The 20956-nt window shown below is 36.4% G+C and overlaps 2 protein-coding genes across 3 annotated transcripts; both read right to left on the bottom strand.

Moving 5' to 3' along the window:
* Positions 1-2941: 2941 nt before the first annotated feature.
* On the bottom strand, positions 2942-4874 carry LOC129894171 (guanine nucleotide-binding protein subunit beta-like protein). The gene is made up of 2 exons (XM_055969728.1): positions 3840-4874; positions 2942-3250 (listed from the first exon to the last, which is right to left on the bottom strand). Exons 1-2 carry the CDS (start codon positions 4719-4721, stop codon positions 3149-3151), a joined length of 984 nt encoding a protein of 327 aa, XP_055825703.1. The 5' UTR covers positions 4722-4874; the 3' UTR covers positions 2942-3148.
* Positions 4875-6271: 1397 nt separating this feature from the next.
* LOC129895275 (uncharacterized) lies at positions 6272-20637 on the bottom strand. 2 transcript variants are annotated; one of them, XM_055970964.1, is made up of 10 exons: positions 20168-20637; positions 19439-19941; positions 18051-18092; positions 17726-17919; positions 14522-14692; positions 12686-13000; positions 11825-12025; positions 11587-11736; positions 11180-11380; positions 6272-7894 (listed from the first exon to the last, which is right to left on the bottom strand). In XM_055970964.1, exons 1-10 carry the CDS (start codon positions 20559-20561, stop codon positions 6703-6705), a joined length of 3363 nt encoding a protein of 1120 aa, XP_055826939.1. In that variant the 5' UTR covers positions 20562-20637; the 3' UTR covers positions 6272-6702. The 2 variants fall into 2 exon arrangements, with proteins under 2 accessions (XP_055826939.1, XP_055826940.1); XM_055970965.1 differs by lacking the exon at positions 18051-18092.
* Positions 20638-20956: the final 319 nt, after the last annotated feature.

Genomic DNA, 20956 nt, shown 5'->3' with positions numbered 1-20956 from the left:
GTGCTAGCTAACCTCCATCTTCTTAATCTACTTACGTAGACTGACACTATAACGGGTACCATACTTTACAACGATTCCAGCCTTCTTCGTCCTCTTAGTCATTTCTGTTTATTGATTTTCCAATATGTTCTTTTGATGCATGTTTACTCTTGTTGTGAATTTTGGCTAAAACATGAATTTCTTTGAGATTTCAAATCTTTGGTTCACTGATTCTTTATGTTAATGTGCTAAATCCTCACTTTATGTCTAAATCGGCTTCGAATTTGCTTTGATTATTTCTGTTAATTTGGGTATGTTCTTCACTGATTTTGGCGTTATTAAACTATTGGTATAAAATTGATTATCCATATCGTAGCTTGTTTTTGGGTTGTTGATTGAAATACAGGGACTTACATATCGTAGCATACATGTTACCACCGATACACCGTCCGACAACCGTCCGATAATTACTAATCCGATATCGAACCAACCGATATCTTATGAGTTGGCTAGCAGATTAGTACTTTTAAAAGTCGATAACCGTTAAGTCAAACCTTTATGCATAATAATCCGTCCGATCCGCCCGATAAGCGCCCCTAAAGCCAATAACCATGAACAAACTTCCGTATCTTTTTTTCTTTTTTTTTAAAAAAAAGAGTCATTATTCGATATTCTCATTGAAATTAGAGGATGAAGGAACCTCAATTAGTGGAACTAATGTTCGATTGGATTAGTTATTTTAAAAGATTATACCATATCAATTTTAGAGTTACTCTGTGATAATTATTTTATAATGTATAATCAAAATTACTTTTCAAAATTGTTTCAATCATCTCGGTTTTGGTACAATTCGGTTAATCTTTTAGGGATCGTTTGGTGTGATGGATAAGGCAAAATAATTTTGTGATAAATTTTTAGCACCCCTCAATAGCTTGTTTGGTTACAAAGTGTGGATAACTTATCCCAGGATTAATAATTATGACTGGGATAAGTTATCCCTACTTGTGGGTGTAATACTAATTCCGAGATAAAAATATAAAATAACAAAAGTACCCCTTAAACCCTCTTTTATACATCACTTTTATATATATTTATACCCTAAACCCTCTTTTATACATCACTTTTATATATATTTATATTAAAATAATTTTTAATACCATTTATAATAACATTCATAATCTTCACCACTCGCTATTTTATGATTATATATTTTTTCATTAAAAAATTACACTATATAAATATATTTTTTTATTTATGAATATATTATACATTGGATTTATTTAATTGGTCCTTATGTTTATTTATATTTTGATTTCTCTTAAAATGTTCACTCAACTATTAAATTATATATTTTTAATTAAATAGTCTTGTAATCACTTGAAAATTTGTATCTTATATATCAATTAAAATAAAGATAATTTTAATATATTACAATATATGAGTGATATGTGCTTAAATGAAGTGATATTAATGATAAAATCTTTTTTACTTTAACAAATTTAAAATGAACGATTTATTTTTAATCTAAATAATATGGATGTTTTATATTTAAAAACACACAGCATAATTATGAAAATGAACAAAAAAAATTAATTAAGTTAAATAAGATGAAAAAATTATTTTTAAGAGTGAATAACTAAAGCTTGCAAAGAAAGTGTAAAAAACTAAATGAAATTAAGGGTATTTTTGTAAACAAATAATTTATTTTTAAAAATTATGACATGCATATTATTTGAATACAACAAATCAAACAACCAATAAAAAATCATCTCATCATAACTTATTCAATCATAACTAATCTCATCATAACTTGTATTCAAACCAAACGACCTCTTATTTTTTAAACTTCATCTAACAAGTATAGCAATCGATAAAATTTGATAGAATTAATACTCAAAATTTATAATAACATAGAATAAAAATATTTTTCCTTTTATAATATCCTATAATGTCAATTAACAAAAGCGTATGATGCACCTCTTATTATCAGGAGGCGTATGAAAATCTGTATAGATTTAAATTGAAATCTACAATTAATTTTGTTGAATAATCAAATTTGTGTATTTTAGCATTTTTTGTAATTGGACATATTTCTGATCACAAAATTAAAAGACTTTTTTATACATTTTATATATCATTATTTAAGACCATAAAATTCAGATCTGTTAAATGAAAATCAGAGTAAATAAATTGAAATGCATGAATTAGCATTTACAAACTTATTATTATTTTGTATTTCTCACCAAAACTCAAGTATTTCCCTTGATTTATAATTAGTACCTTCACCCAAATAAATAGACCTTTAATAAGTCTAGTTCTCCAATTTTTCATTCTTAATTGCAATCACTTCTATTTGGAAATTTAGTGAACAAATTACTTTTTTCCCTACAACTCACGTACTTTAAGAAAAAAATAATTACAAAAATGATTCTCCATTTAAAAAATGGTTTTCCTTTTATTTATTTTGGGTTTAAAAGCCTTTTATTTCTCTTGGTTAAAAAGAATACTAGAGTTAGAAAAAAATTTAGACGCAGGATTGGGGCATAACGCATATCTATATTTTTGAGGGGGAACAAAAAGAAGGGGATCTAAACTTCCATTCCTTTTTTCAAGTAAAGGACATACAGAAAGAAGAAAATCATTGCACGTGGGAAACATCATCATTTTCTTTTTCCTAAGCAAGGGGGAAAAAGTTAGTAGTACTATCAAGTTTATTGAATAGGCCCAGTATGTAAAATTCATGGCAGCAATGTCTTGTATAGGTGCTAATTCTTGTTTGAGTTGCTTCTGTGAGGAACTCAACCTCAATATATGCAGCTAACCTGAAAGACTTGTAACAGCTAGGAAACAAAGAGAGAATCAATAATTTCACAACTATTTCAGCAACTCTAGTAGGAGCATGAATCTGAATTCAAAAGGCTGACTAACAGGTTCTAATCCATCCAAGTATTTTGTCTAAGAATGAAATCAAGATGAGAAATAACATACATGCAAACAAACTTGAAGTGTAGCAACATAAGCTTGTAACGAAATACTAAACAGAATTCCAAAATTGGAACATCAAAACTCTCAAACCCATGAGAAACAAGGAGAATCCAGATACTTGTCGTCAAACATTTTAAGAGAAATCTAAACGTCTTTAAATGACTATGGCCAAAAGATGCAATTCCTAATAACGACCAATACCCCAGACCCTAATCAAACCGTCTGTGTATCCACTGAAAAGTGTGCTTCCATCAGCACTCCAGCTCAAACTGGTACAGTATATGATCTGCCAAAAGGATTCAACGATATTAGATATGTTAATTGATAACAGGACTAACAACTGCACTTATACATTGTTTGTATGGACCTGCAATATAAATATACTGAATTGCAAAACATGTAGTTTCTTCACAATATACTAAAAGCAACCAACAATAAGCAATAAAGCATCATCAAAGAAGGGAATAGTCTCGGGGAATTGTCCAACGTTGCACATTCCCTAACCAAGTAAAGCAACATGGCAACATGAATACTGCTAGTGTGGAATCATCTCAGGGAACCATTACAAGTCAATCGACGATCAGCATCTGACAAATTTCATACTACCAATAGAACCATCAACCCAAATCCCCAAGTTACAAAATACTCCATTTTATTTAAAGCAGACAGACTCTTCGTCCTACCAATTACCTAATTTAGCTGTTAGTCTACAAGTTAATCGAGGCAAGTCAATTCATTGTATAGGTCACAATTACACTTCAGACGATAATAAATTTCCACAACTCAGGCATTCATATACAACAGAAGAAAAATGCTAATATAATCCATCTAAACAATGGAATCATGATCAAGTAAAACCAAAAGTGTAAACATACCTTGTTTTTGGGAGCAGTTCCTCCGTCGTTAGCAGCCATCTCACTCTCTTGCTTGAGATCAACTCTAAGGTCCACCACGATGCTCTTGCTCTCCAAGTCCCAAATTTTAATGCTAGACTCAGTGGCTGCGCAGAGCCAGTACCTGTTAGGACTAAAGCAGAGAGTATGAATGATGGAGCCAGCGTCAAGAGAGTAGAGCTTCTTCCCCTCAGCCAAATCCCAGAGCAAGATAACTCCATCCTTGCCTCCACTAGCGCACAATGAACCATCAGGTGACACTGCCACAGTGTTCACATATCCAGAGTGTCCAGCAAGAGTAGATCGCAGCTTACAGTTCGTTAGGTTCCAGATTTTCACAGTACGATCCCAGGAACCAGAAACAATAGTTGGCTGAAGAGTATTTGGGCTGAAACGCACACACGAAACCCAATCGGAGTGTGAGTCTCCGTCCTGAATGGTGTACTTACACTCACCAAGAGTGTTCCACAGCTTGATGGATTTGTCCCGCGAAGCAGAGACAATCTGACGGTTATCAACGGAAAAAGCAACGGACAGAACATCCTTAGTGTGACCAACAAAACGGCGAGCAGTGGTGCCGGCCTGAAGATCCCAAAGGCGAAGCTCTCCGTCCCAAGAGCCAGAAAGAGCAAACATACCGTCGGAGGAGAGGACAACATCCTGGACGAAGTGGCCGTGACCGGTGAGACGGCGTCGGGGGACACCGTACTGTGCGCCGTCCTTGGTGAGAGACCAGACAATGATGGACTTGTCTCTGGAGGAGGTAACGATCATGTCGGAGTTATCAATTGGGGTGGCGATAGCAGTGACCCAATCGGTGTGGGCTTTCATGGTGCCGCGGAGGACAAGTGATTCTTGCGCCATTTTGTCAAGCAAGGTGGTGGCCGCTCCGGTTTTCCTCTGGCAAATGAGACGACGATATAGCAGTGAAGAGAAACCCTAACCTCTCAAGTGTGAATTTATAGTGTGTATCAATTTTAGGGCTTTTGTGAGAAATATTGCGGGGTTACAGGTCCATTAGGCCAATTGGATCAAGTTACTGGGCCTGCTTCGGAAATATATCCTTTGGTAGGTTAGACAAAGCATAGATAGTTCAATAATAAAAAAATAGTATTATTTTATTTTTTTCTTTGGCTATTAATTTTAGGTTAAATTATATCAGAATTAATAATTATGATATGATAAGTTATTTCTAAAAAGAGAAGTGAATAATAGGACTGAATTAGTCATACAATAACAACGATAATATACCTACTAAAATCTCACAAGTGTGGTTTGCGTAGTTAGAACGTACAAACTTTACCTTTTTCTCGTGGAGGTGGAGAAATTATTTTCGAAGGAACATCGGAACAAGTGCAAATCAAAGTAGGTGTGGAAATAAAAAACGACAATGAAAAAAACTAGCGAATAATTAATGGAAACAATAACAACATCAAAGATATTGCGATAAACAATGATAGAAATCAAAAGCACTACACTAAAAGAATAGGGCTAGTACTACAACTAGCAACACTCCATTATCTACTAACCTTCTATCCTAATATGTGACCTCCACACCCTGCTATCTGAGGTCAAATCCTTGGTAAAAGACGATGAACATACCTTTCCCTAATACTTACTCTATCTACCTCGACCTCTCTTCGTACACTCTATTATCCAACTTCTCACATTTCCTTACTGGAGCATCTATGATTCTCCTCGAATAACCGACATAACCTAAATTGAATTATTTGAATTAAAGGCATGCAAGGCAAGAACCCACACGAGCAGACTTAACTTGTTTGAATAAGCATATAAGCAAGAATCCAGTAACGTTGTTTGTTAACAGATTCACACTCTCACTTGAAATTCAAATAGATATACAATATTTTTATAGAAAAAAAGACTATATATTAGTTGCATACTTATAGTAGTATTATATGCAGAGTGCAATTCGCATTTATAAAAAAATCTTAGTGATTCAATTAACTGACTATTTAAACTTTTATCATATTGATGTGAGATCAATTTCTCACCTTGTAATTCCTTACCAAAGTCCCATGCACTTGATTAAAAATCCATCCACGACATAAAAGTTGAAACTTTACATATAGCCAATCAATGTTTAATGAACATCTAAATACATAACATTAGGAATTCTTTCGTTTATGTCCCTTCAACCAAACTTAATTATCGACACCAGCTATAATATACAAAAAATATACATTGATTATGTATATTATATGTTGTGTATATTTATACTTAAATATATATAGAAAAAAAATAAATATATATATATATATTTGCTTGCTATTTTCTAAACTAGATCACCCAAAGTCATTGAGCTATAATCATCCCTTAAAATTAGTACTTAAACAATGCAACCAACCAACGGATACCCATAAAGAACATCGCAAAATACGCATGTGTGTCATACCAAAAAATAGTATTCAATAAGAATACAAAAGTATTCATTGCAGTGCGAGGAGGTTCAAAATTTTACAGTAATATGGAGTCATGGACACAGGACAAAAGTGCCCATTCAGTACCCCCCCAACCACGTCTTCAGAGCTCTCCCATTAGTATTAGACAAAGAATGGCTTTTGAATTTGAAAAAGAACAAAATACATTTGAGCAAATTTATAACTCATGCGTCAAGCAGGAAATAAAGAAAATTTTCCCAATTGCGATCGCCTATACAAGTGAATCTCATTAGTTTCCCTCCAACAGCCTGAAAGTTAACGCACAATGTAGATGTGTGCATCCAAAACCAGTCAAGATGAAGATGGGATAAATCAGTTTGGCCTTTACCATTGAACGAACTTCTGAGAATAATGAGCAGCCTTGGAAATCTATAAAAAAAAAATTAACGATGTTCCCTTTTCAATCTGCCCATAAAAAGAGAGAGAGGCATGTCATCCTCTACTTCAGTCCACTCCCTTTTCTTCACTCTGCCCATAAAAAAAGAGAGGGGCATGTCATCCCCTACTTCAGTCCCTGATATCTGATTGGAACTGGTGCATTCTTGTTTAGTTCTCTTCTCCATCCCATCATGACCACCAGATATACAAGATCTGCTAGAGTGATCTCCAGCCATAGCCATACTTTGAGCTTTGCCCGGATGCAACCTGGCAACCTTTGTAGAAGATGATGAACATACCTTTGCTCGCGATTTACGGATAAAAGAAGCAAGGGTCATGCAGTCATCGGCTGTTTCTGGCTGATTATCTATGGAAGACTTAACATTATTCTTCAATTGATTGCATTCATTAAGCTTGTGACAGCCAGAAGCTCCATAATTCCCACCTTCCAGTGTGCCAGGTATTGCAGAAGCTTCTAACTGTCTTGCATTTTCATCAGTGCACACATCATTCTTTTGAAAAAATAATGAGGCATCCTGGAACCCTGTTGTAGAGGCATTATCATTCTCACAAACATTGAGATCAGCTGTCCCTTTATCCAACTGTGGACGTGCAAATGGAGGACCTCGAGGGCTAATACAGGGATCATCATATTCACTTGCGGAATGGAGTTTATCCATAACATTCTTGGCCTTCCTGCTGTCTTGAACACGTGACTCAGCCTCTTCAAAAACTATCATTGACGAAGACAGATTTGGCAAAGATGATGAACTTTCTCTACTCTTTTTCTTCACTAACGAACTGGCTCTCCTCCTCCTCTTGCAGATATTGCCATCTGCAGTAGTAGACTCAAAAGTACTGGAAGCAGAGGCGATAGTTCTACTCTTTTTCTTCACTAGTGAACTGGTTCTCCTCCTCTTCCTCTTGCGGATATTGCCATCTGCAATAGTAGACACACTGGAAGCAGAAGCCTCTGGAACCTTATCATTTGGTGTAAATTTTTTTGTCTTTCTAGGATGCAGTTTAGACGGTCTTTTATTCTTTATGGCATCATTACAACCCTGGTCTCTAGAAGATAACAAACTGTTGTTTATAAGATCGGAAGACTCTGGACCTTCACTTCCCTCCAAATGTCGCTTCTCCATTTCACACATTGCATCACCCCTAAGAGCCGTATCCATCCTTGTGGCTCTGCGCCTACAAACAGAAACTAAAACAATCAGAAAATCAACCTAGCAGCTAAAAACACATTCCTTCTGTTAGAATAGGAATAGGTGTACATAATCCTACTTAGAATGAGAATAGAAATAAGAATAGATTATAGTATTCTACTTAGAATAGGAATAGAAATATGAATATTTTATAGTATTCTTCTTGGAAAATGATTGTTTTACGGTGTCTATAAATAGGGTCTTTGTGTAATATTGTTCTTACACAATTCAATAATATTTCTCTTGTATTTCTCACATGGTATCAGAGCCTTTGGTAAAAAATTAAAGAGCTTCCGCTGTCGGAGGGCGGCTATTACTCATATATGCCGCCCGTCTGGCCAATGATTATGTTAGCAAAAGTCTGGGTCACCGTATATCTTTTCGGTGACTATTTGCTCATATCTAATTTGCGTAGCACCTTGCATCTTTTCAGTGACTACTTTTTCATATTTAATTTGCATAGTACCGTGCATTTTTTCGGCTTACTTTTTCATATCTATTTGTGTAGCACGTGCATCATTCCGGTGACTACTTTCTCATATTCGATTTGTGCACCGTGCCATTTTTTCGGTGACTACTTTTTCATATCTGATTTGCGTAGCACCGTGCCATATTTTTGGTCACCACTTTCTTATTTGTGTATGGTCGTGCCATCATTCCGACCCTATCCATATTATTCTCTTTCTCTCAGTAGGGTCATGCCATTATTCTGACCCCGCCCATATAGTTTTATTTCTTAGATTGTGATCATTTTCAGCCATCAAATCTAATAATCTAGGGCATGAGCATGTTCCGACCAGTTTTACGGTGACTTTCTTGTTTAAGATCTACTCATCTCTTGATTCGAGATGTTCCATATATTTTATATCAGATTTCGAGCATTTTTCAGCGGCCATTCCATTGTTTCTGAGAGATCTAAGTTTTCCTGCAGTGTTTTCTTTCTATTTCAGATTGACTTTCGCAAAAAAAGAAGAAGGCATATTCAGATATTTGGACTAGATTACAGTGATATTTTCTCTCTCGTGGCTAAAATAGCATATGTCCGACTTTTTCTATCTATAGTTGTCATTCTTCATTAGCCTTTTAATCAGTTGGACATTAAGAGTTTTTTTCTCCAGGGTGATCTCTAGAAAGAAGTCTATATGGAGCAACCACTTGATTTTGTTGCTCAAGGGGAGTTTGGTAGCCTTTGTATGTCGATTGTGTAAGTTACTCTATGGTCTGAAACAGTCTTCTCAAGTCAATCTATGGTCTGAAACAATCTTCTCGAGCTTGGTTTGGAAAGTTCAACATTGCAATTCAGGAATTTATTACTCTGTGTTTTATCGACATATCGCATCAAATCCAGTGTTTCATGAGAGGACGAAGCACATTGAGATTGATTGTCACTTTATCAGAGAAAGGATACTCTCAGGAGATATTGTTACAAAGTTTGTGAAGTCAAGTGATCAACTTGCAAATATCTTCGTCAAGTCCCTTACCAGTCTTCATATTAATTATATTTGTACCAAGCTAGGTACATATGATTTGTATGCACCAGCTTGAAGGGGAGTGTTAGAATAGGAATAGAAATAGGAATAGATTATAGTATCCTACTTAGAATAGGAATAGAAATATGAATAGTTTATAATATTCTTCTTGGAAAAGAATTGTTTTATAGTGTCTATAAATAGGGTCTTTGTGTAATATTGTTCTTACACAATTCAATAATATTTCTCCTATATTTCTCACAGCTTCCACAAAAAGTTGTGTACTCATGACCAGACAAAATTCTCTCCTAAGCAAATAGCAGTTTGTGAAAGAATCTGAGCATCCACCTAAGACCTTAAGACTATGAGTGGGAGCTGCTCAGGACTATATAGGCCCCCATGAAAACCATACACACCTGATGAGGAACAAGTGTATTCTCTAAACCTTACAACACAAGCAACTTGCATCTTGGGTTTATACGTGAGCTGGATAGTTTTTCGAGTTGAGAAGATTGGAAGTGTGAACCTAATGTAGGGGGAGAGATTAAGCTCAATAGGCCGAAAAGTGGGCCTGTAGCAGTTTGTGAAAGAATCTGAGCATCCACCTAAGACCTTAAGACTATGAGTGGGAGCTGCTCAGGACTATATAGGCCCCCATGAAAACCATACACACCTGATGAGGAACAAGTGTATTCTCTAAACCTTACAACACAAGCAACTTGCATCTTGGGTTTATACGTGAGCTGGATAGTTTTTCGAGTTGAGAAGATTGGAAGTGTGAACCTAATGTAGGGGGAGAGATTAAGCTCAATAGGCCGAAAAGTGGGCCTGGGGTTGAGAGGAGAGTAGGCTCAACAGGCTGAAAAGTGGGCCTGGAGCTGAGAGAAGAGTAGGCTCAACATGCTAAGGAGTGGGTTTGGAGCAAAGTTTGTGGCTCAATGGGCTGAATTGAGAGAGAAGTTCAGCGCATTTTCAAGAGGCCTAGAGCAATAAAATGTGAGGAATGTTATTGTGCAAACGGGGCACACCAAAGTTTGGCTTTGATACCATGGGAAAGAATCTACATATCCAACCCAAATCTCAACAAAATGGAGTGGCTCGGGACCTTATATACTCCTATGGAAGCCCTTACACAACATCGAATGTGAATGACCTTAATGATTGTATCAGAAGTATGTTTTACACTTATACAAGCCTGACGACTCAAAGCAGGGTCGACATCCATCCCTTTTTTTAAAACTGATAAACTAACGACCCACCAAGCAAGGGCAGATTGCGCGGTAGCAGCCAGTTCAAGGAAGTGAAACTAGGATGGGAAACTTCCCTTCTTTTACTTTTAAGTAGGACCCTGTCCTCGGATAAGTTTATTCTTACACTTCATTTAACAATTACTCCCACTGATCCAAGGTCAAATGGTAGACCAAATAAGTTGCAATAACATCTATATTCAAATGGGATAATCAGTCCCAAATGGACAGTTAAAATTTGAAAGAATCTATCTTCTCCCTCCCCAGCCGACACCCCCAAGAAAAACACATATTTTTGGCAGCGGGGGAGGAATGAGCTATAGCACGCACAAACTAATTTGGGATTGAGATGTAGTTGCTTCATTGATTGAAGCAGGAGTAGAGAGCTATACAATGTAAATGACAATAAGGCATCAGATAGCCACTTCCAGAAGAAAATTCATCCAAAGTTAAGATAGTTTCAAATTTCTCCTCTTTGAATAGGGATTAACAGTGAATTAAATAAGCAAAACACATGTAGCAAAAATATCTGGAGCACAGTTATTGTATCCATACCGTAGTTTCCTCTTTTTATTCGCAGAAGTAGTTTCACATCCAGCTCTATAACTATGCTTATGTGTCAGAACTATGTCATTGGGTTTAATGGCAGGTCTTTCCTCCTCCCTGTCAACAAAGTTGGAAATAAAAGCTTCTCTTCGTATCTTTTTAGCTTCTTGCAGCATATAAACTTCATCTGGAAATAGCTGGATCCATCTCCTGTACTTCAGCACAATTGAATAAGAACCAAATCTGGATAACAACTAGCATATATTCTAATATCGTGCACAATTAGTGAGAAGTAATATTGACCTCCTACAGGGAAAATACACAAATAAGACGAGAGCTGGCTCGCCCAAATAAAAATGCTACACCCTCCCCCCCCCCCCCCCCGGGGTTAAACCATGATTACAAAACATCCATACCTGCGACATTGATTATCAGTACGTGGAGGAACGCATGCGGCAACCTTGGACCAGGAATATCCATGTTCATCAATGGCTGATTTTAACTTCAAATCCTCCTCTTCTGACCACTCATCCCACTTCAAAGAAGGATCTAAGCTATTGACCCATCTGAATCAACAGCAACAAAAAAAAACTGATAAGAATGATAACAGCTATTTCCACCTTAATCATCCCAAGTCGGACAGATAATAAATACCTTTCTCTACATTGTACATGAGTCCGCCCAGGTACATATTGAGCTACCTTCTTCCAAATTGGAGTTCGCCAGGGGACAGATTGACCGATATTCCTCCAAGTTTTAGGATGAAAAAGCATCACAGCAACTTTCAATCGCTTATCTTCATCAGCATTCCATTTCCCGCATCTTTTTATTGTTGGATGAATAGATTTAATCCACCTGGGGATTTCAAATAAACTCACTAGCTTAATTCTAAAATTCATCATGGAGAACACCTAACCGCAAATTGCTTAGAAAAGCATTGAATAGAAAAAACATGTGAAAAGCAAACCCAAACATGAATAACATTTGGGATTCAGAAACCTCAAATTTAACTATGTATTCCCTTCTAATTCTCCTCCTCCCCAATCCTTTGGATGAGATACAGTACAACATAAGTACAAATATACCAAACTTTAGACCATCCAACAAAACCTGACAAAAGTAGCTACATAATCTCCGAAAAAATTGTTGAAAATCATTGATGAAATATCAGCAGGCAAATTTACTCATATAGTCTCAGAAGGAATTGTTGTCGGTAATTGATGAAATAGCAGAAGGCAAACAGTGCAAGTTTAATTTGCCAAGGCTCATTTTTAAAGGCCAAAGAGAAGCATTAAATCTATAGATCCTACTCTAGAATCTAGATACTGGACCTACATAAAATATGGCCAATCACAAACACCGACTACAAAGTTTTAACAGTAGTAGTACTGAATACAGTGTTATGAAAAATTATCACTTCGACTACAGAAGTAATATATGTGATCATTTAATACATTATGAGAAGCATTATAGTACTTTGAAAAAAAATGAAATCACGACAAGGAGATGACTGACCTATTGGAGCACTGAGTACCTGTCCGGCCTTCAATGACAGAAGCAACAAACTGCCAGTTGCTCTCACCAAAAGTCTCCACAGCAGCACAGAGTCTAATATCCTCTTCATCTGTCCATTCCCGCCTAATGATTGAAGCATTCAAACTCCTCTGATAATGTGATAAGCACTGAAATGGAGTCCTACATACTCCTAACGATGTAGAAATATCAACCCAGTTACTCATTTTTTTCTGCTGAACTGCATGCAATAGGTTCTTTTCTTCTAATAAATCCCATCCTTCATGTTTAATTAAGGGGTCTTCCCAGTTCAACCACCTGAAGGGATTTAGGAGAGAACAAGACCATTACTCTCAATTAACGAAAAAGGGAAAATCAAATTCAAAGCCCCTCAACACTAAACTAATGATAACAGAAGCACCACTAAGAAGGTATGGTATCTCCATTAATGCACAGATCAATCTTAGAACTTGCAGCAGCTAAAATTTTGTTTTTGGAATGGGGAGACCACACAGGATCATTTAAGGTACTTAAGATCTGACCGTAATATGGAATTTGTAGAAGTGCAGTACTAATGTTACATTTATGTATATGTGGTTTTTCACATTCATTTACATGCTCATGAGTTTCATGGATCAATATGATATCAATGCATATCCATTATATGCAATCATTAGACTTTCAAAAGGTGACTGCACTATTGAACTTCAAGATCATCAGGAGTGCGATAATAATGTTAAATAAAAGAGTATATGTCCATACATGTTAATATATATCTTCATAAAACTTGTGGTAGTTTAGACTTTAGATAAGATGCCTTTTAAAGAGAGAGACTCAAAGGAAATATCTGGCACTGACGTTGGACGGAGGAGGCAGAAGACTGAAGGGAGGAAAGGAACCAAAGTTCAGATTTTCCCCAGGGCATATCTCAGAAAGAACTGAGTTCCTCGCGACGTGCGTGGTGGGGAAGACTTCACCAGATCTTGTATTTGACTGGCTGTTAAGGCATGGACTATGAATTCAGTGCTATAGCCACGAGGCTATGGTGGGATTTGTTTAGGTCGTTCGGCATTCCGTGGATATGTCAAGAATCGTAAAAGATTTGATGTCTTTCTGGAAGAGCAGGAGAGGAAGGAGAAGACGCGGGGCATGGAATGTCACTCCATTCACGTTGTTTGGAGAGAGAAATAGAAGAGCTTTTGAAGGGGTATAAATGAGTTTTAAACAGTCGAGAAGTAGCCTCCGATTGCTTACTTTCTTTCGGTGCACCCATGTAGTCCCTCGTTGTATAGAAGATTGGGTGACATTTGTAGAGAATCATATCTTTTTGTAGTTACTCTACTTTTTGGTATACCACTTGTATACAATCATGTTTTTGGTCATGTTCTTAATGAAAATACTTCTACTTGATCAAAAAAAAAAAAAAACTTGTGGCATATCTCTAAAATGTATAACAAAAGTTTATATTCTCATAAATTAGCAAACCAAGCCTTATCTTACTTGCAATCCAATACAATCGGTCATCCTATCAGTTTTAGGCTCTACTAATCCTGAACTTGGATAATAAGCCATTAAGCATGCAATTCTGATAGTTTGGAGTCATGATTCAGCAAATGTTCTCCATAACTTATGATGGGTCAAAAGGACATAATTTCCAGTATTCATATTATAATCAATAGACACAGCAAAAATCAAAATTTTGATATAATTTTTCAAATACATGCATGCATAGAAACGGACAAATCCCAGCAACAATAACCTAATTCAAGTATTAAACGTCATTTATGCTATGGAATGTATGTCATTATTTCGCACGGGGAAAAGGCATTTTCAATCTACCTTGATTGACATTCAGCACCAGAACGACCAGGAAGATACATGGAAGCTACTTGATCCCAATTGACCTTGGGTAGAAATAACCTCATGGTCTCGGGGGTAATCACGAGGTCTCTGATTGAGGCAATAACACCATCAAGATCACCAGATTCTCTAGAACATCCATCCTCATCACTGCAAAAGAGTTTGATTAGACCAAATCATCCCAAAAGAGCTAATTTGGTAGCAACATGGAACATTTTCCAGCCACAGGTTAAATTAAATCACTCAGCTCAGCTTAATCATGTTTGTCTCATAACAGCAACCATTTGACCATCATGTTCCGAATCTCAAGTTTTTTTAAAAAAAAATCAATTGTTAGAGTAGTGTTCATTTCTCCCGAGACTTCTGCTTACAATATACTGATAATAGTACTTCAATATTTTGAATAGCAAAAGTTGATAAAACCAGTCATTAACCAAATGCCTTCACGTTCCAACATCCAAACTTCAAATTCATATCCAAATAAATAAAAGCAAGCAGATGAAACCAAAGCCAATAAACTGAGAGAAACCACATCAAAAGGCATAGAATTAAAGGGTGGGAAGAAAGTGGAAGAGATAACTGAGAAGGATAGAGCGTCCGTCAATGAATATTCTTCAAACCAAACTGCATAAACATTTTTTAATTCACTAAAAATGAGAATTCCCATTCACCATAGCATGTTTGATATTCGGACCGGGATCCTCAGCTGGGATCGCAATAAGAGAACGCACACACTGACACAGAGAGGGATGGAGATGAGGGCTCAAAGTTGCAGAAAAATACTTAACTGACTGAGGAGAAGGGAGTGAAAGTCAAACACTTGACAATATTAAGATATAATGGCAGCATTGAAGAAAACCTCAGACAATTCTCCAGAATAGTACAAAAGAAAAACAAGTTTTGGTAGTATTAACTTCAGTGTTTGGACAGAATTTTCTAATCCTGCAATATAAACACTTCCATTACATCATCAATACACTACTTTATTAGAACATCATTTGCACATGTAACTTTTTGTTTTTGAATTGCACCTGTAAATTTAATAATATAAAAATTATGATATCATGTCGTCCAACAGTCAATCCCAAATATTCAGATGTTCACCTAAAAGTGTAAAATTAAAAACCAACATTATTTGTTCTCGCACATATATCAAAAACATATCTATAGCTAGAAAAGAACCACAAATGATTGAATTGGTGAACTAACAATTAGGTATCCACTTCAAACTTAAAAGTCATATAAAAAAGGCATCCTGTCTATTTAAATTTACCTCCAATAAGGACCATCAAGATAAAAATCACTTGATTTTCAACAATTATACCATGGGGGGATCAACTTTTTTCCCACTCAAAGTTGTTGAAAATCAAACGAATTCTTTTTTTTTTACAGAGTTGAAAATCAAACAAACAATGTTGCTCGGATATGGGCGCAGGTATCTGACACGGGTGGGGATATCTAGAGATCGGAGTGATTACATAAATTTTTAAGCATATGGGTATGGATTGGCACAGCTTTATACAATAATTTTTAGTGAACAGTGCAATTTGGCTTGATTGCTACTTAATTAAATTAAATGACCAACAATTATACTATTTCCATCACCGGTCTGCCGACTTTCCTGGTTACTCATCAACCAGAAATTCAAGTAGAAGCAGTAATATTTTTAAAGATTTGCATCACTGTACCTTTTTCTAATGGCTGAGAATAGAATCCCTGAATCCCATTCATAGTATGCTGCAACAAGATTTTTCCACCATGCAATTCTTATTATTTTATATAGGCAAAATGGTCTGATGGACCCTTGTGCTTGTATGAGTTTGTATTCTGGACCCTTCTACTATAATGTTTTGCCAATTGAACCCTTAAACTCAATTAAAATGAGACTTTCAAACCCTCCTAACCATTGACCGAGCTTATGTGGCATTAAAATGACTGAGTTGGACAAATGTGTGACTACACGCGTTTTGAAGCAAGTGAATGCAATATTTTTATTTCAAAAATCTTAAAATTATAAGAGAAAACAATAAAAATAATTTTTTTAAAAAAAAAACTCAAATCCCTTCAGCATCAGACCATTTCACCTTTTTGTATAAGATAAATAGATCTACTAAATTGGGAAAATTCCCATGTAACAAGCAATATGCCAGAAAGTGGAGAGTTTATATAAAAATCAGGTTCTATACGTCAATTGTGTTATTAACAATTTTGTAGAAAAGAGCTCCATAACAATATTTCTTTCCGGTGATTATTCACTATTAAAGCAAACTACTCAGCCGTGAACTAAGAAACTTACAAAGTTCATTTGTTTTTTTTTATAACAAGGAAAACCTACAGTCACTACCCTTTAGATGCGCACAAGATCCTATGCAATAGATAGCAAATCAAACTGAAGAGGTAACCCACACTAGGCAAGCCCGGTGCGACGAGCTCGACCCAGAAGGCAAACCCCTTGCTTTCGCTAGCAAGGGGTTTCGAACTTGAGACCTCCAACATGGAAGCCCCAAGCCCAAACCACTGGGCCACCCCAAAGGGTAGAAACTTACGAAGTTCATGAAAATCAAAAACCCTATATAAGGAGTCTCTGTTATATAATTTTAACCAATTAATTCAGCAAGAGTGGTATCTTCTATTTTATCATCACAAAATTATAAGTAAAAAGGGAAATTGGAATTGGAACACTCGGGTGAAAGAATGGATTAAAATTACACATACAATCCTTATAGAAATGTCTTTTTTAAACTGGTAAATAAGTATTTTTGAGAAAGGAACTGGTAGAGAAGTATTTTATTGATATTAACAGCATTTATATGAAACTAATATAAATGTTGCAAAACAATAATCATGAATAGGTTGATTTACATATCCTAATCCACGCAAAAAGGGGGAAGTCGTCTATTTTGAATACCATGATAAGTCAATCAACCTTAATCTTATCGGTTTGATGGATAAGATATTTGCTGATACATATTATCGTCATCCAAAAACATGGAGGAGAAACCAGAAAATCATTGAGAAGCACAAGGTTTATATGAAAGTTGACCAATATTAGAACGTAGTGCTGTTGCTCGTTTCGTTATTGTAAGAGAACATGTATATGTGCATCCAAGTGCTGTATGAGAAGGAATCTAATCAGAGAGAAGAGTTGCCTCATTAACATAGCAACTGCAGGGAGAAACGTACCTTAGAAGATTGACCGAGCGTTGAAGTAACATCTCTTGAAATTGTTGTTTCACTCCTTTCGCAAGATTTTCACTCTCTTCCTTGGACCACTCCTTGCGACTCAATGAGACAGCAAAATGTGTCAATGCCTCCCTATAGCTAGCAACATGAGAATTCTCAGGCGGTCCACAATGTATTGCAGATAACTTCTTTCCCTGAAGTTGTCAAAACGAATAGGATCAGAAGGTTATATACAACAGTATCCTTTTTTTTCATTAGTACAACTTGCATCTACAACTTTTTTTGATGACCCACAACTTGCATCAACAGATGTATGCCGTTTTACCTGATAAGTACAACTTGCATCAACAGATGTATGCCTTTTTACCTGATAAGTACAACTTGAATCAACAAATGTATGCCTATTTTCCAGATAAGTACAACTTGCGTCTCATATAATAAGAGCATCTCCAGGAAAGCAGTATTTTTAATAAGTCTCACAATGTTGTTTGTATTTTCCAAATATTTTATCTCAAGAGAAGAATCAATTACCAAGCTCGTTTGGGATTGAGGTTTTGTAGTAGTTGCTTAACGGAAAAATTCAAGCTTTCGGAAGATGCAACCCATATATTTGCACATATTAACCTTCTCACCCAGTTACACATGATACGATACTGATATAAAAGAAAAGGTTACGCAATATATGATCAATCAACTAAAATGAGAAAACAAAGGAAGGCAAGGCTGTCAGCGTGCAACAAGCAATTAATTGGCATAGATAAATGCATGAAACAAGAAAGCCACACATGTTCAATTGATGACATATTTGGCACCATGTCATCAGCAAATAAAATTTGGACAAAGTGATCAAATATGCATGCTCAGTTTATGTCTGTAGAGGCTCAATGTCTCTTTCTTGTGATTTTTCATCAGTCTACCATCATTTTGAGATATGTACATGATCAGTGAGGGGAAGTCGGAGAGAGCCTTGGCAGAATGAAAATGATGCTCTACTGTGCCAATAGTGATCAGTTAGAGCCATGGAAACAGACTAGACAACACAGACAGATAAGGTTGCAATCGTTAAATCCCCCCTTCCCCAAAGTGGGTACACAAGAGACATAAGGTAACGAGTGGCATTTTCTCTCTCCACGAGAAGATACCATCAGTGACATAAATTACTAAAAACTGGAAACTAATAAAGTTAACAAATGTTGAAATATCCTGAACCTGTCAACATCCCACTTTTACATGCCATAGTCTTTAAATTGTTACTCTTCTAAATGTTACCTTCTCGGAAAAAAATGGTTACTCTTCTATCCGTTTATGCAACAAAATTTCCAGTTGGCACACCTCAAAAATGTTTATACTTGAAAAGAATATTCTCATAGCTGTACACTAAAACATACACTAGACAAAAACTTACATGTTTCGAAAATACAAAATACTAATACTTCTGTTCTTGTATATTCAAGTTGTCCAGCGCTAAATTAATCTTTTGACAACAAACTCAGAACCGCATACGGTTTTGTTTTTATTATCTGGCTGTCTGGCCTAAAAGAATGAGCAAGGTAAGTAAAAAATGAAATGAGACGAAAGTCAGGTAAATGAACCCTGAATCTCAAGTGCTCATGTGTTCTTATCCTAAATTATTCCATGCAGGCAGCAATATAAGAATTCAACAAAGTAATAAATAATAAAGCTTGCAGTTAATTGACAGTTTCCACTGCTGACCTTTGCGCTGAGCCTTTGCTTTGGCAAGGAAATTAACTGGACACGAGCATCTCTTTTCTGTGACAAGGCCCGCCCCATTCTCTTTTTGCAAGTGAGCTGAAAGCCCTTAAGGATCTTGACCCGCTCCTTTAATTTTTTCAACTCTTCCAATCTTGCTTCAGTTTGCATCATTTTATCCCGAATAACTTTCTGACAAGACCTATTCTTCTTTATGGCATCAACAAATGCATGTGCTGATTTTGGGAAGCAAGAAGAATTAACCGACACAGCTGTGGTTTCAGCACCAGAATCATGCCCCTCAGTGAAATTCTGAGACCTAGCAACGTCATTACTGCATCCTTCAGAAATCTGTATGGATCTATCTACACAAGCGGGAAACCCCTCCTCAGCATTAGTTCTCTCTACAAAGAAATTATTGGAAGTTTCCTTTTCCGAGGTTATGTTAGTTACACCAACCTGCTCAAATTTATCTAAAGGACTCTCCTTTCTTCCATTCCCAGAATCTGTATAAATTATAATAGTGACCAACGAAAAAGGATAAAATTTAGTCGCAAAGAAGATATGCATAAAAAGATAGTAAAACATTCCTGATACCCAACACACAAATAAGTAATTATCTCTTGCAATGTAGATGGCATAAATGATTTAACCTTATTTACGGTTCAAATTAAAGACTAGCAATGAGTATTTTTAAAATTCAAATCTAAATCAACAACGGAAATAGTCTACCATCATCGTAGGCCGCAAAACGGCGCTGAATAGCACGTAAGGTTTCAAAATCAGCGTCTTCATCACACTCTGAACCAGGTGGAAGGATAGAGCACAATGGTTTCAGACTTATAGGCTCGCGAAGCTCCGTTGATAGAGCAAATCGCTCTTGTATGCTACGCACCAACTCGATGTCATCCTCATCGTCATCGTCGTTGGCGTCCGAACCAGAGGGAGTTTCATCGTCATCACCAGCGACGTGTCCACCGGCGATATCGCCGGTGGAAGATGAAGGTTGGAGGTCGTCGGCGTCCTTGCCCACGAAAAGACAAGCTTTCTTAAGGGCTTCCATGTCTTCTTGGAATCCGTCATCGGAATCGCTGCCGGAGAAATCTTCATCGTCGTCGAAGGCCATTAGGAATTAGGGATTCGGATAATCCAAGGTTTTAGGAATCTTTCAGTTGAATGAATGCTGATGGCGGTAACAGCTAATGTTTGGAAAGCTGAAGAGACTCCATAACAGTGTCAAAATTTGGGCTCAATAACAGAAAGCCCATAAATAAGCATTCCAATAAACTCGCTTTAAGAGTGGGCCTACAATCTTGAAACCTCGGCCCATTGTGCTCATGAGTGTTTTTCCATAAATCATTGGCATGAAAATACTTTTCACCATCTTCCGCACCACTTGCATGGTTGCCCCCCGTCCTTTCTTTCTATCAGTCTCACCCAGCAAGCCAGCGGATCACTTGACTCAGGTTCTTCTTGTTGATGACTCTCGGGGGAGAATGATGATGGAGATGTATTGCGGCC

Source organism: Solanum dulcamara, chromosome 7 (assembly GCF_947179165.1).
Source record: "Solanum dulcamara chromosome 7, daSolDulc1.2, whole genome shotgun sequence".
NCBI classification, from domain to species: Eukaryota; Viridiplantae; Streptophyta; class Magnoliopsida; order Solanales; family Solanaceae; genus Solanum; species Solanum dulcamara.
The sequence above is the reverse complement of the archived record's forward strand: the minus strand, read 5'-3'. Positions and strand labels throughout refer to the sequence as shown.

What these genes read in the sequence shown, in the direction of transcription:
- LOC129894171 (XM_055969728.1), bottom strand. Translation starts at nt 4,721, where the DNA reads ATGGCGCAAGAATCACTTGTCCTCCGCGGCACCATGAAAGCCCACACC. An exon ending in GAACTGCTCCCAAAAACAAG is followed by an intron (nt 3,251 to 3,839) that starts GTATGTTTACAC and finishes TCCTTTTGGCAG; the next exon opens with ATCATATACTGTACCAGTTT.
- LOC129895275 (XM_055970964.1), bottom strand. Translation starts at nt 20,561, where the DNA reads ATGGCCTTCGACGACGATGAAGATTTCTCCGGCAGCGATTCCGATGAC. An exon ending in AGCAAAGGCTCAGCGCAAAG is followed by an intron (nt 18,093 to 19,438) that starts GTCAGCAGTGGA and finishes TGTACTTATCAG; the next exon opens with GTAAAAAGGCATACATCTGT. An exon ending in GGTACTCAGTGCTCCAATAG is followed by an intron (nt 12,026 to 12,685) that starts GTCAGTCATCTC and finishes TGAAATCCCCAG; the next exon opens with GTGGATTAAATCTATTCATC.